We start from the raw sequence: 16,419 nt of genomic DNA on the forward strand, positions 1-16,419 counted from the left end.
ACAATTCACCCTAAGATCAGAATGAATGAGCTTGGCAGGTCTTAAGTTTAAGTTTCTGCACCAGTGTTTCTCAACCTTGGCAACTTGAAGATATGTGGACTTCAGCTAGTTGGCAAATTCTGGGAATTAAAGTCCACATATCTTCAAGCCGCCAAGGTTGAGAAATGCTGTTCTGCACTAATAAGTTTATGTTTCAAAAAAAATTACTGACACAATTTATGTTTATGACATAAATACATTACTATTATATTACGCTCTTGTAAGATAATTGCACAGAATATTTTATCTACAGTGTTTAACATTGGTGATACATAAATATTTCAATAGTACATTTAGTATAAGAGAAAGATATGTTTTAGTACAAAAGCGCAAAATAAATACATTAAAAATACTATTCCATTTTCTCTGAAAGAAAAGTGTCTCTGGAATGTTTAGCATGCACCCAGGCTAAGAAATGGATCTCCAGCAAGATGAATACAATATAATTTTCTTTTACAGTTGTAGAGATACTATTTGGCATTGTTACATTTCTATAAGGTTAAGTCTATACATATACATATAAAAAAATACCATGAATTTTGATAGGAGTCTGGATAAGGGAGAGTTTACATAACTAGTTTTTAACCAGAATTATAATCAGAGGGCAAGAAATTGTTACAATTCTTCCATGATTATCTGTTTTCATTAAAATGGATCTACACAGTGCAATTGGAATATAAGGACTATTAATAAGCAGGGTTGTGACTGGCTAGTAATTGAATGGGAGACCACCAGAGACTCCAGAGCTCTAGGCTGGTAAAAACCCCCACAGGATTCTGGAAGAAGATAATGGCAAATAACTTCTGCACTATTGGCAAGGCAACTGCATGGATGTGTCCATGTAGTCATGAGGAATCAAGACTGACTTGAGAGTGACTTTTATTAATTAAAAAAGTGCTTAAATTTTCAGTTCAAAAATGAAGCAATAAAAATTTGCTGGGATGCATTTACTTTTTCCAGCAATTGGTTATATCAAAATCAATATGATTTAATTAACTTTTCTAATGTTAATAAAAATATTATGGAATTTCATCCTCAGAATAAAGTTTTTTTTCCTGTTATATCAACTAATGCCCATAATGTGACACAACATGAATCTATCCATATAGAACATCCTAGCTGCCATGTCTGTATTTTATCATATGATTAAATCCATAGCATGATAGTTTGAATTTCTGAAACTTTCATTACTTGTTGGGGAAAAAAAGATCTTCCTGTAGTCAATAAATGTCACCATTGGGGACGAAAGCACACGTGGAGTGTTAGTTGATGGCATGATGATATGATATGCTTCATATGAATAGATAAAGTGCCAGCATCTTGGAAGAAGCTGGGACTGGGGGACTTACTAGCTAATTAATTAAAAACATCTGGTTCCTATCATCTACAGTATCTGTTTGTCATACATTAGTCTGTCTACCTGTCTGTCCATCTATATTTCTTCTACTATTATTCTTACATTCATACTACTTTATTTTGTGACCCGAAGAACAGGGACAAATTATCATTCATAATGAATGTGCATGATGTACAAATGTCATTTTCTAACTCTGATGAGTACAGTCTTAACTGGAAGAACTTATCAATCATTTGTACAGACTTACTTTCTGTTGCATTATTCAGATTGTAACATTCTTGCTTTGTGGCTTTCCAGGCAGCTGTATCAGTATTCAGGACAAGGAACCATGAGGCACAACTTATCCTAGATCACAGCCGTACTATACCATACAGATCTATCAATTAGCACCATAGTTGGGAGGAAGAAGGAAAGGAACCTGCTGTTCTTCCTTTAAAATCCAGTGATATTTGTTACAGAAGGAATGGGTGCCCAGGCTGGATATGAATGGAGCTTAAACATAGGCTGTGCCCATGTCATGATGGCGAGCATCACAACAGCGACTCCAATGATGTTTATACCCAGTCCAGCTTTTACCTAAAGAAGAAAAAAATATTTTTTTTGAACAAATGGAAAGTTAACAGGAAGGCCAACTTTTCTAGAACAGAATTAAGAGAAGTGATATAGTAATGATTAAAATCTATTATGTTCGCATGGATGGCACTAAATTTTGAATCAGTCATTAGTTCACTGCCCACTATTTCCTCAGTCTAATTTCTAAAGATTTGTTGTTAATTTTTAGATTTCATTGCTGTAAGGTGTGGTGTGGGGGATGCGGTGGCGCTGCAGGTTAAACCGCTGAGCTGCTGAGCTTGCCGATCGGAAGGTCGGCGGTTCGAATCCGCATGATGGGGTGAGCTCCCGTTGCTAGTCCCAGCTCCTGCCAACCTAGCAGTTCGAAAACATGCAAATGTGAGTAAATTAATAGGTACCACTTCGGTGGGCAGGTAACGGCGTTCTGTGACTGTCATGCTGGCCACATGACCACGGAAGTGTCTACGGACAAACGCCGGCTCTTCAGCTTTGAAACGGAGATGAGCACCGCCCCCTAGAGTCAGACATGACTGGACTTAATGTCAAGGGAAACCTTTACCTTTACCTTAAGGTGTGGTGTAGGTCACCAAATGAAAACTAATGTGATATATTCTAATAGTTTGACTTGAACTAAAGCCTTTAGTAGGCAGGCTGTTCTGGTCCAGGAAAGACTGTTGCTGGTGTCCTGATAATACCGCATTTCAGACCTTTGAATGAGTACCTCTGTGTAGAGGCAGGATGTAGGGAGAAGGAATGGAGCACTATGGATTTCTCAACATATACTGTACCATATGACTGAATAGACCATTTTTAATAAACAATTAAAAACATACCATGCAGCATAACAGCCTGGACAAAAACAACCATAACAATAAACACACACACACACACACAACAGGGGCTCCACTAACACATTAATCCCAGGCCTGGGAACAAAGCCAGGTCTTAATGCTGTTCCAGAGGGCAGGGGCTACAACAGAGAAGGCATACTTCCTCAGTCCCATAAGATGACAGCATTTAATTGAGGGGACTGGAGCTCACTCTGCCTGGATTACTGGGTGGGCAGAAATGATTGGAGGCAGGTGGTCCCACAGATAACATATGAAGGGCTTTATAGGTGACAACCCATATCTTGAATTGCAACCAGAAGCCAACTGGTAGCCAATGCACCTTGCATACTAGCGATAACACATGGGTGTAATAAGAACTGCCTGTTACAGCCTACTCTACTACATTTGAACCAATTATAGCTTCTGGATGGTCTTCAAGGACAGCCCCATCTAGGATGCACTGCAATAATCCACCATGGTCAACTGCATCAAAAGCATACACACATAGAAGATGTAATTATGATTCCTCGTGTGTGGTCAGTGCAATTATATAACAACAGCAATTATTTGAAAAAAGAGGTTCACAAATTGTTCTTTTCTTACTGTTAACTTACCATATCAATAACTTTCAGGTGACCATAAGAAAATACAATAGCATTGGGTGGATTTGCTACTGGTAGCAAGAATGCAAATGATGTGCAGAGGGTTGTTGGTATCAAGATATAAAGTGGGTTAACATGGATGGCTTCAGCCTGTTAGACAGAGAAATACCAACAGAAATTCAAGATTATTGGTTAGTATTTGTTGACTGAAGGCTAAATCTGATCTGAAATGGTATCCTCTAGATGTATTGAACTACAGTTCCTATCATTTCCTAACATGAACCTGCTAGCGAGGGTGGTGAAAACTGTAGCCTAGCACATCTGGAAGGGACGAGATTGGAGGAAGCTGCAGGAAAGTATTAAAATCCAAGTAATAGTTTTAATACTATAATTATTAAATGAAAATTTAAATGATACATAGCACTCAAAATAGATCATTACCAAATCTTTGTAATCATTATTGCTTATATTGTGCAGATTAATCTTCCATATGGAAGATTATGACTTGGAATGTAAAAGCTATAAATGATCTCATAACTTCCTACCTTTTTCTGTACTTTGTATAATATTGCTCAACCCAAAAGGGAATATTGTGGATTTCTGCTGTACATATGAAGATTGATACTTCTCCACTGTTCTAGGCTAAAGAGTCCTTAATCAAAACATCCATGATGGGCATTTAAGTTGCGATTCTTATTAGCATATTTGCATAATATAAAATTCTTCCTTATCCTTATATAAGTAAATTTCATATAAGTACATTCTTTACCACATAGGTAAAGTAATTTAATCATGACTGTAATGAGATTGCATTTACAGTAAACTATGGCTGATCTTAGCTGACCTGAAAAAGCTAAGTACAGTCAAAGCTAGTTAGTAATTGGATGGATGATAACCAGAAAATCTCATGGCTATTGACTGAGAACTTTGGATATATTATGACAAAACTACATAAAGATACTAAGACAGAAATATCTCTATATGTAATGTAAATACTCTTTTAGGATTTGATCTAAATGCACGTCTATAAACACAATAGAAGCAAAAACTTCAAGCTTCATATCCTTTGCTTAGGATCCAGAATGAATATACATTGATTACTTTTCTTTCCAAAGTTGTTATAGCTCAAAAAACAAAGAAAAACCCTACTATGGTTTATTCACAATACTGTACTCTTGTAGTCTTGAATTAAGTAACCTTATATAACCATTCTGTGCTTCTCTATTTACCACCAGTAATTCAGACTGCAAAATTCCTGTTTTTAAAAGATAGAAAGCCCAGCCTTTTATTCATCTTCAACTGCTGTGACTGTAGATAAGCTGATTCAAACCCAGATCAGGTTGCTTACCAAAGGAGACAGGATAGGCAAAAATATAGTGATTGTAGCAGGATTGCTGGCTACTTCAGTCACTGTAGTCACAATCAAAGACGAAATGAGAATTATTAACCATATGGGTAGTGATCCTAAAGGGGTTAATTTGTTTCCAATCCAGGCTGAGAGTTTTGAGACCTGGGAAAAGGAAGAGTTGCTTAGTGATCCATAAATTTAATTAAACATTTTGTGTAAATGGAACATTAACCAAATGTCTTCACTTCTTAATCCACAAGATCAATATGGAAATGGGACTAACTGAACAGAGAAAAGACCAGGCTCCTACAATATGATTTGCTTTTCCTTTTAGCAAAATATATTCATACCACACAGAATGCTCAGCCTGAGCGAGTTGATATATTTTAGCCACGTAAATGGCATGTAACATTCTGGATAGATAATCACAGCTGCTGAGGCGATGGGTCTGGCACGTTGCATGCATCTCTGCCTTCTTTCAGAGATCCTTTATGTGTGGGGGTGGCCCTTAAATATGTTGCTGAGTATCAAGGTGATTATGTGAATATTTTCTTGAGCCCTATTGTTACAAATAGAAAACTGAATAATTGTAGGATTGTAGAACAATCCTAATAATACAGTATACTCGTATCAATGGGAAATTTTTCAAAGTAAACACTGTATGTTTTGGATCATAAGATTCAAACAAACAATAGTTTAAGTCCTCCATTGTTTAATCTCAGTCATGTATAATCCAGAGAATGATAATGAGTCTGCATGAAAGATAAACTTATCTATTTGTTCCGCATTAACATATATCCAGGTTAAACAAATAGTTCTCTGACAATCACACATAGCTTAAACCTCTATTTATCTAAATGTTACAGCATTTCCTTTCTGTTGCAGTAGCTCCCCTCTGGAACAGCATCCCCTTGAGATTTGAATGACCCCTATTCTGATTTTTAAATAAAGAAATAATAATTAGAATATAATCAGGATATTGGATTGGCAAGGAATTCTTTTAACTTTTCAACAATGTCAGAACCTGTTTTGATCCCTGGATTTAGATATGGTTCCAACACTGCCTGCTGATATCATAACTTTGATGTCTCAGAAGAGATGATACGATATTAATATCCAGTGTTAGAAGCAGGGTGGGCATGATAATAGCACCATGATTTATAAATAAACTGTATGTACCATAAACTATGGTGTGTTTTATTTTTATATTTATGTTGGCACGCAAACCACAGTCCACAAGTCCAAGATATTGCACCACAATTTGTGTTAATTTGATTTGTATTCAAAAACTATTGTCATATTACTTTTCATCAAAAGGCTACTGCATAATGGACACTGGAGTATTTCTGAAATGGTGAAGCTCAGCAAATGAACAAGCTTTTCTGCTCATATAAAAGTGGAAAACACAGTGTGGATTCTTATCTTTAGTTAGTAAAGATAATGGTTTGGGGTATTGTTCAAATGTAATCAGTATATTATACAGAAATTTATTTTTGTCCTCTTCCATAGCAGCTGAGAGCCTTGGATGGATCTGTTACATTAAAGAACAATGACTTTTTGACTATATTAGTATACAGGTAGTCCTTGTTTAGTGACTGCCTGGTTCAGGGACCATTTGCACTTACAGTGGTGATGAAAAAGTAACTTTGTGACCAATCCTCACATTTACAACCTTTGTGGGTCTGTAGAGCAAAGAAAAGCTCAAGTAAGATCGTAAGCACAGTCGTGGTTTCACTTAGTGACCACTTGGCTTAATGACCAGGTTGCTGGTCCCAACTGTGGTTGCTAAACAAGGACTACCAACTATATGAAGAAAAATTGTGCTCATTTGGGGAACCTCACTGAATGTTTTGCCTACATTGATTGAAAAAGCATGTCAGACAGCCAAATAAATTCCAGCATTGTATTTTATGAAACCGGGTGACTGTAAAAATATTGGAAAATACTACAATATGCTACCGATAGGATATTCCCATGGGCCAGCCTGGAGGTCAAAGCACAGGCCACAAGATATATACTAATCATGAGGAGCAGATAGCCTTTTTCAGGGAATACATATATTACTTTAGACAGCTGAAATGCTTCCTGCTGTTTTCAATAAACTTTAGCGTGCATAAATGCAAACAATTTCAGGGATAGCATTTTACCCTTAGATAAGTGCTGGTGATAAACAAAATCAGTGAAAGACATTGCTATTCTTGGCTTTTTCTCTGCAGTTAGCTATAGCTTATGAACTGAAGAAGTGGTAAAAACCTGCATTACCTCACAGCCATCAGCCAGTGCAAACCCACCACCAACAAGGATGGCAATTTCCCAGGGCATGCATGCTTGAAATTCCTTCCAAGATATCAGTGAAGTGTAATCAAAAACAACTGGAGAAAGGGGAAAGTTTTTTTTTTTTGGTTAGTAACTAGAGTAAAACTCACTGCAGGTATCCTTCTATTATTCTTCCATTTGATTTTAAACATATTCGCCACCCAGATGCATCTGCACCAAGCTAGGGCGGGGGTGGGGTGGGAGTGTGATTTAAAAAAAAGTCAAGGCGATGGCTGCAATGGAGAGTTCACAACCACCATCTTGACTTTTTAACCCTCCATGCCCTTCTTTCCCCCCACCCCTGATTATAATAGCCCACCTCACATATTCCTTATGATGAAGGTTATATTGCCTTTGGCAAACATCTACAATCTATTTCTCCACCCAGGCTCTTCGCTCAGACAGAACAAGAAGATTTGTTGAGTAAACTTCAAATGCTATGTTTGCACAAGATAATGATATATGAATAATTGTCTACAAAACCCAATGACTGGGTATATACATTATACTAAGTAAAATGTTTAAAAGTCACATTATGGCAGAAGTTAATGTGTGAATGACACACAGGGATCCTACAGTACATTGATGATCTATGTCATAGAAACTTGGGTAGTGAGTTTCTTTACTTCAGAGCCTGTGTTTTCTCCTGATTCACTGAACTTTCATTCTCTTGGAACGGGAGATCTTGTCTAGAAATAAATCTCACAATTGACTTGCTTCATACATATTGAAACAGCTGTATGTAAACATTGTAGGCCAGATGAATGGCAGAAGAATCTCTCTCTCTCTCTCTCTTTCATCCATAATTTTTTAAATTAAAGCAATTGCAGCCAAAATGGGCAAGGAAATATACTCAACTGTTTTCTCCATTTGAAGTTCTAGACATTCTTTTTGCCGGAATAATGAAGAAGAGGAGTCCAATTAATAATGCCACTGTTGAATCTGTAGCATAGCCTGGATACCTAAGGAAAGAGTTAGAAAACAAATATCACAACTCTAGGAAAAGGATTTTGTGAATACTTTTCAGCAATAATATACATCAACTCATTTGCTTATCTTTCAGAAAGTATTTATTTGAAGGTATTGGGAAATGTATTTACATTGGGCTAGTAATCAAGTTTAACTGTCTGGATTATTTTATCTCAGGAGAAACATTACAATAGCCTAAAGGAGATCAGATGTAATTTTATAAATTGCAATCTTTTAAATCTTCAGCAAAGGATCATTACCTTGTCGTGGTGCTGGAGCTTGAGCACCTTAATGATGCCATGAGCTAAACGGTGAAGGGCCACCCAAGACGGGAAGGTCATGACAGAGAGGTCAGACTAAATGCAATCCCTGGGGAAGGTAATGGCAACCCACCCCAGTATTCTTGCTGTGAAAACTAAATGGATCAGTACAACCAGAGATATGTCGGTATACCATCGGAAGATGAGACCTTCAGGTCGGAAGATGGTTAAAATGCTACCGGGGAGGAACAGAGGATGAGTTCAACTAGCCCCAGGCGTGATGACGCAGCTAGCTCAAACCGAAAGGACGGCTAGCGGCCAACGGTGCTGGTGGTGAATGGCGAATCCGATGTTCTAAGGATCAACACACCATTGGAACCTGGAATGTAAGATTTATGAGCTAGGGCAAATTGGATGTGGTTATTGGTGAGATGTCAAGATTAAAGATAGACATTTTGGGCGTCAGTGAACTGAAATGGACTGGAATGGGCCACTTCACATCAAATGACCACCAGATCTACTACTGTGGACAAGAGGACCACAGAAGAAATGGAGTAGCCTTCATAATTAATAGTAAAGTGGCTAAAGCAGTGCTTGGATACAATCCAAAAAATGATAGAATGATCTCAATTCGAATTCAGGGCAAGCCATCTAACATCACAGTGATCCAAATATACGCCCCAACCACAGATGCTGAAGAAGCTGAGGTAGAGCAGTTCTATGAGGATGTGCAGCACCTACTGGACAACACGCCTAAAAGAGATGTTATTTTCATCACGGGAGACTGGAATGCTAAGGTGGGCAGTCAAATGACACCTGGAATTACAGGTAAGCATGGCCTGGGAGAACAAAACGAAGCAGGACATAGGCTGATAGAATTTTGCCAAGACAACTCACTCTGCATAACAAACACTCTCTTCCAACAACCTAAGAGACGGCTTTATACATGGACTTCACCAGATGGACAACATCGAAATCAGATTTACTACATCCTTTGCAGCCAAAGATAGCGGACATCTATACAGTCGGTAAAAACAAGACCTGGAGCTGACTGTAGTTCAGATCACGAACTACTTCTTGCACAATTTAGGATCAGACTAAAGAGATTAGGGAAGACCCACAGATCAGCTAGATATGAGCTCACTAATATTCCTAAGGAATATGCAGTGGAGGTGAAGAATAGATTTAAGGGACTGGACTTAGTAGATAGGGTCCTGGAAGGACTATGGACAGAAGTTCGCAGCATTATTCAGGAGGCGGCAACAAAATACGTCTCAAAGAAAGAGAAAACCAAGAAGGCAAAATGGCTGTCTGCTGAGACACTAGAAGTAGCCCAAGAAAGAAGAAAGCAAAAGGCAACAGTGATAGGGGGAGATATGCCCAATTAAATGCAAAATTCCAGAGGTTAGCCAGAAGAGATAAGGAATTATTTTTAAACAAGCAATGCGTGGAAGTGGAAGAAGACAATAGAATAGGAAGGACAAGAGACCTCTTCCAGAAAATTAGAAACATCGGAGGTAAATTCCAGGCCAAAATGGGTATGATCAAAAACAAAGATGGCAAGGACCTAACAGAAGAAGAAGAGATCAAGAAAAGGTGGCAAGAATATACAGAAGACCTGTATAGGAAGGATAACAATATCGGGGATAGCTTTGACGGTGTGGTCAGTGAGCTAGAGCCAGACATCCTGAAGAGTGAGGTTGAATGGGCCTTAAGAAGCATTGCTAATAACAAGGCAGCAGGAGACGATGGCATTCCAGCTGAACTGTTCAAAATCTTGCAAGATGATGCTGTCAAGGTGATGCATGCTATATGCCAGCAAATTTGGAAAACACAAGAATGGCCATCAGACTGGAAAAAATCAACTTATATCCTCATACCAAAAAAGGGGAACACTAAAGAATGTTCAAACTATCGAACAGTGGCACTCATTTCACATGCCAGTAAGGTAATGCTCAAGATCCTGCAAGGTAGACTTCAGCAATTCATGGAGCGAGATTTGCCAGATGTACAAGCTGGGTTTCGAAAAGGCAGAGGAACTCGGGACCAAATTGCCAATATCCGATGGATAATGGAAAAAGCCAGGGAGTTTCAGAAAAACATCTATTTCTGTTTTATTGACTATTCTAAAGCCTTTGACTGTGTGGACCATAACAAATTGTGGCAAGTTCTTAGCGGTATGGCATCTTGTATGCCTCCTGAAGAATCTGTATAATGACCAAGTAGCAACGGTAAGAACAGACCACGGAACAATGGACTGGTTTAAGATTGGGAAAGGTGTATGGCAGGGCTGTATACTCTCACCCTACCTATTCAACTTGTATGCAGAACACATCATGCGACATGCTGGGCTTGAGGAATCCAAGGCTGGAGTTAAAATCACTGGAAGAAACATTAACAATCTCAGATATGCAGCTGATACCACTCTGATGGCTGAAAGCGAAGAGGAACTGAGGAGCCTTATGATAAAGGTGAAAGAAGAAAGTGCAAAAGCTGGCTTGCAGCTAAACCTCAAAAAAACCAAGATTATGGCAACCAGCTTGATTGATAACTGGCAAATAGAGGGAGAAAATGTAGAAGCAGTGAAAGACTTTGTATTTCTAGGTACGAAGATTACTGCAGATGCTGACTGCAGTCAGGAAATCAGAAGACGCTTAATCCTTGGGAGAAGAGCAATGACAAATCTCGATAAAATAGTTAAGAGCAGAGACATCACACTGACAACAAAGGTCCGCATAGTTAAAGCAATGGTGTTCCCCGTAGTAACATATGGCTGTGAGAGCTGGACCCTAAGGAAGGCTGAGAGAAGGAAGATCGATGCTTTTGAACTGTGGTGTTGGAGGAAAATCCTGAGAGTGCCTTGGACTGCAAGAAGATCAAACCAGTCCTTCCTCCAGGAAATAAAGCCAGACTGCTCACTTGAGGGAATGATATTAAAGGCAAAACTGAAATACTTTGGCCACATAATGAGAAGACAGGACACCCTGGAGAAGATGCTGATGCTAGGGAGAGTGGAGGGCAAAAGGAAGAGGGGCCGACCAAGGGCAAGGTGGATGGATGATATTCTAGAGGTGACGGACTCGTCCCTTGGGAACGGGGGGTGTTGACTACCGACAGGAAGCTCTGGTATGGGCTGGTCCATGAAGTCACGAAGAGTCGGAAGCGACTAAACGAATAAACAACAACAATCTTTTAAATAAAGCATTTGTTCAGTTCATCTTTTGACTTGCCTGAAAATATTTCATATATCCCATTTTCCACTTGCTGGAAATGCCAAAAACTTGGTTAATATTTGTTAGGGAAGGATACAACTCCCGCATATTAATTACAGGTGCTTTTATGAAAATATATGCAAACTGTGGCAGGAAGAAAAAAAATTGTTTCATGAAATACTTTGTTAAATATCTGAAGTCTCCACAAAGATCTCTGCACTTTCTAGGGATGGGCAAATCTGCCAATATGATTTTCTTTTAGCTGCTCACTTTCCATTCAGAAGTTTAGTTCATCTCATTCTAATTACTTTTTTCCCCCAAAAAAGTTTTTGCTAAAATTTGGATGAATATTTGAGCATATTTATCCAAATCCACTCATTTTTCTTTTAAATGTTTCTAGTGCACTCAGTGTTTGTAAACAAATTTCCCTTAAATACCTTACTTCCCAAATATGGTTCTAAATTTATCTTTTTTTCTTTAAACCTCAGATGAAAGTCACTGTAAACAGATGGTTAAAAATTATGTTGAGCTTAAAGCAAAAGGTAAAAATGGTAAAACAAATAATACTTTAAAATTGACATATTTGCTAAAGATATACCAATGTAAAAGTGCAACTGAAACCCTCAACACTCTGTTGCCCTCCAGTTGTCCTCCTGTTGAAATGCTGACAAGTTCATCCTCTGAGTGCTTAATATCTCCAAAAAAAAAGAAGAAGAAGAAGGTGCTCCAGTCCAAAACTCACTGTGACAAATGAAGGGAACTGTAATGGAGCTCAGAACTGAGGGAGTAGAGAGCACATTCCAGGCAGATAAAGCTTCTCACCACTTGGAGAGTGTGCTGGCGGGGGGGGGGGGGCTGAGGAAGAAAATTAGACTAGCACTGCCCTAGATTCTCAAGGGTATTTTTCCCTTTAGCTCAGTTAAGGAACCTTAGTCTGGCAAGATTCTGTATGTGGCAAGACCAATAAAGTAACTAGAGTTACAGCTACGACTCAGCATGATTTCTTCACCAATTCCCTTGACACGAACACCAAGTTGACCAATGTAATACAATCCCTCTATAATTCTCCAGATGATCAATCCACAGGTGATAATCCCTTACAACTGGACTCTAAAGAACAGGCTAGTCAGAGTACAGCTCCATCTCCACTGGCTCTTCCCTGCATGGTCCCTGATTCTATTCATCCAATGGTTGCCCCTACAACTTGCCATTCTTCCCTGCAAATCAATTATCTCCACAGGAACCCTGAACATACAGTATGTTCTATCCTCTAACTCTGACCCCCAGTCTAGCCTTGTTTGCTCTACCCATAAAACTTCCCCTATGGAATTACCCCAGACTCAGGACACCATCCATCCTATTTGTCAACAGGAGGTCTGTCCTCTGTCTTCTTCCCCAATCACCAATTTGTTCAACCCAAGTGTTGCTCCTTCTGAACAACTATCCAGCAACAGGACCCCGAGAGAACCAGCAAACTGACAACTACATTCTGCAAACAATCTCTCCGTCCTCTCCTGGAATTTAGCTGGATGGGCCTCAAAACAAGCAGACCCTGATTTTCTTGGATTTCTGTTCCAATATGACATAATTTTTTTGCAGGAGACATGGATGCTGAGGGAATTTTTAATCCCTAACTACTTCTCTACTAGCCCCTGCACACCCTAGTCTCAGAGGTGGCAGACCCAAGGGGGGACTTGGTCTATTTATAGCCTCTAACTTGTGTTCAGATTGTAAAACAACTACCCCAATTTGTGAATGCTGTATCAGTTTTGTTAATCTTTGACCAACTTTCCTTATTATGTATTAATTTTTATCTTCCTCCTCCTCAGCAGCTTCAGTCACAGGTCACCCAAACATGGAATCAGGTAGATACCTTCCTCACACTTTGTCTGAATAAGTTTCCTGGTGCATCTGTTCTAACAGGTGGGGATTTCAATGCAACAGTTGGTTGTAATGATGAAGCTCTTTATCAAAGTTTCAATGCCTGTCCCCCTGAAGAAGCAATTGAACCACCATTTCTGTCCAGATCCTTTAAAGACACAAATTTCAACCTGGCTGGCTTTAGGTTGCTGCATCTTGTAAATAGGCTTAACCTTCAAGTGTTAAATGGTTCAGTCCAAACTGATTTCCCTGGGCAATATACATTTTGGTCAGCTCACAAGTTACCCACTATAGATTATTTAGTAATCTCTAGAGACCCCTTAAGCCTTAAGCACTTTGGCATAGTTCCTAGGTCTGAAAGTGACCACCTTCCACTTACTTTTACTTGTAAATTTAGGCAAGGCCCAATTAGGAACCAAATTAAGGCCAATTCAGAATGCCTGTTGGGAGGTGGCTCTTACAGGGTCAGATGGAATAACTCCCTTGAAGATAGGATAGCCCAATGGTTTCACTCAGAGGAAGGAAGAGCATACTTTTCATCCCTCTGTAACTCTGGGGCACACTCAGACCCAATCATCCCACAAAATAGCAGCACACTTGATGTATATCATGACCTCATAGTTAAGCTCCAACCTTCCGTAATGAAGGTGAATACCAACCCGACCAGGATGGGAAGAGCTGGTTTGACAAATCTTGTATCACTGCTAAAGAAGCACTATTGGAATCCTATCCCACCTCACTGCAGGCCAATTCACCAGATTCCATCCAAATCTTAAAGGAGCAGAAAAGACAATATAAGGCCCTGCTCAGAAAGAAAAAAACCCAACACCAGAAGAAAAAATGGTTGCAGCTAATCGAAGCTACAAAATCAAAAAAATCCTTCCCTATTCTGGCATATTATAACTAATTGTTCCCATAATGACACCATACAAGTGCACTGTAGTATTCCATCAAGCACCTGGGTACATCATTTCTAAACCCTCTACTGCGATCTGCATGCTAACACCTATGTGATGGATTTACCCTTATCCTCACTACTGCAGTGGCCCCCAGTCACATGCAAGGAAGTTAAAAATCTTATTAACCAGCTTAAGTGTGGTAAAGCCCCCAGGATTTGACCATATACCCCCTGAGCTAATTAAATCCAATTCAAACTGGTGGGCTCTCACTCTTCTCATACATTAATCACACAGCTAAAATTCCAGAGGACTGAGGGGAAGCCATAATTGTTCCCTTATATAAAAAGGGCAATAGAAATGACCCAGCTAACTATAGGCCAATTAGTTTATTGAACATTATTAGCACATTATATGTCAGGTACCTATTCACCGAACTCCAAACCTGGGTAATAGATGAGGGAATAATCGACCCTGAGCAAGCAGGGTTCCAACCGGGATGATCTACTATAGACCGTTGTTTGGTGCTTCAATACCTGGCAGACAAACACACTAACCACTCTGGTCTGAATCTATATGCAGCCTTTATTGATTTCAAGGCAGCTTCTGATAATATCTCAAGGGTCAGACTTTGGGACATTCTGAGCAGATCCTCTATAGATAAAAGATTCCTGCTCCTAATTCATAAGCTATACGACAAAACAGGCCTTAGAGTAAGATGTAACCGTGGAGGGAACTTTCTGATTTTATACAGACTGTTAAGGAGGTGAAACAAGGATGCATTTTAGTACCCTTGCTTTTTAACATTTATATCAACTCTCTGATTAAAACTCTTCAGAGAATTGATATCCATGCATCTAAACTGGCTGATAGACACGTCCCAATTCTCCTCTGTGCAGATGATGCCGTTCTTCTCTCCTTGTCTTCCATAGGCATGAAGTGGGCACTAAGAACCCTGGCATCCTACTGTGATGAGGAGCAATTAATAATCTAATAAAAGACAAAGGCAAAAGTGGACAATTGACTCCCGTGAACTAGAACAAGTTAAATGTTTTAAATACCTGGAAATAGTATTTCAGGCCTCTAGGAAATTAACAGCCCAGGTAAACTATGCCACTTCTACTGAACAGAAGAGCTCACAAGCAATAATGAAATTTTACAGGCAACAGGGGGCAAATTATATCCCAGCAGCAATTAAACTGTTCATGGCCAAAACAGTCGCCCAACTTCTATATGGGATACAACTTGGCCCATACACAAACCTAAGGGCTTATGAAACCATCCAATCAAATTTCCTTAGTTCTTTGTTTGGTACCCCAACAGGCACCCCCACTGCAGTTCTGAGGCTTGAAGCGAATGTGCCAAGTATTAAGGCTCAGGCCTGGATCAGGATTTTAACTTCAGGACTCAAAGTCATGTTCGATCCTACAGGCCTGATGCCTTTGCTGTTGTCAGACGGCTACCAATCTCATTGGCACCATACTTATAGGAAAGAACTCTGCAGTCTTGGCCTCTCTCCTGGATATTTCGGCCAACTAACTCTGCAGAAGGCCAAATCAATAGTAAAAGAAAGAATTAGGGACATTGATCGCCAAAATGATATTACCAGTGCTCCCGAATTCTATCGCCAAATTCTAGATAGCCGCAAACCCTCTACTGCAGGGTATCTATACAATCTCTCCTTAAGCAAATAGAGATGGGCCTTTTCCAGAGCCCGCTTTGATGCCCTCCCTTCAGCACTGCTGGCAGGCAGATTTTATGGGGCTCCTTGTTCAGAGGGACTTTGCCCTTGTGGATCCAGGGAGGTAGAAACTCTTGCCCAGGTCCTCATACGGGGTCCATTTTATGATGCCCCAAGACGTGCTCTGATCCCCCCAATTATTTCTAAATGAGTGGGTCATTTAAGGGATGCTGATTCTACACTCACACAGCAGGTGGCCAAATATTTTTTATCAAGCTATACAATTAAGTAAAACTTTTAATTAGATATATTGTTTTACTGTTTTTTTTATTGTTTCCTTTATTTTATTTAAAACATATTGATCAGATATTAAGATTTCTTTTGTGGGAAAGACAGACTCTTGGATTTTCTTAAACCATGGTTATCGTATGATACTGGGGGCTTAAATTTTCCTG

The 16,419-nt window shown here is 39.3% G+C and overlaps 1 protein-coding gene across 2 annotated transcripts in view; it reads right to left on the reverse strand.

The window, feature by feature from the left end:
* Positions 1 to 594: 594 nt before the first annotated feature.
* The window catches only part of SLC13A1 (solute carrier family 13 member 1), a 44,372-nt gene continuing 28,547 nt past the window's right edge, over positions 595 to 16,419 (reverse strand). For both annotated transcript variants that reach the window (XM_063309558.1, XM_063309557.1), the window contains exons 11-15: positions 7,924 to 8,027; positions 7,012 to 7,121; positions 4,750 to 4,911; positions 3,414 to 3,551; positions 595 to 1,972 (exon numbers count right to left, since the gene is read on the reverse strand). In XM_063309558.1, the coding sequence (XP_063165628.1) occupies positions 1,829 to 1,972; positions 3,414 to 3,551; positions 4,750 to 4,911; positions 7,012 to 7,121; positions 7,924 to 8,027 (658 nt within the window). In that variant the 3' untranslated portion in view covers positions 595 to 1,828. The remainder of the gene's footprint in view (positions 1,973 to 3,413; positions 3,552 to 4,749; positions 4,912 to 7,011; positions 7,122 to 7,923; positions 8,028 to 16,419) is intronic.

The sequence above is a fragment of the Candoia aspera genome, chromosome 7, assembly GCF_035149785.1.
Source record: "Candoia aspera isolate rCanAsp1 chromosome 7, rCanAsp1.hap2, whole genome shotgun sequence".
NCBI lineage: Eukaryota > Metazoa > Chordata > Lepidosauria > Squamata > Boidae > Candoia > Candoia aspera.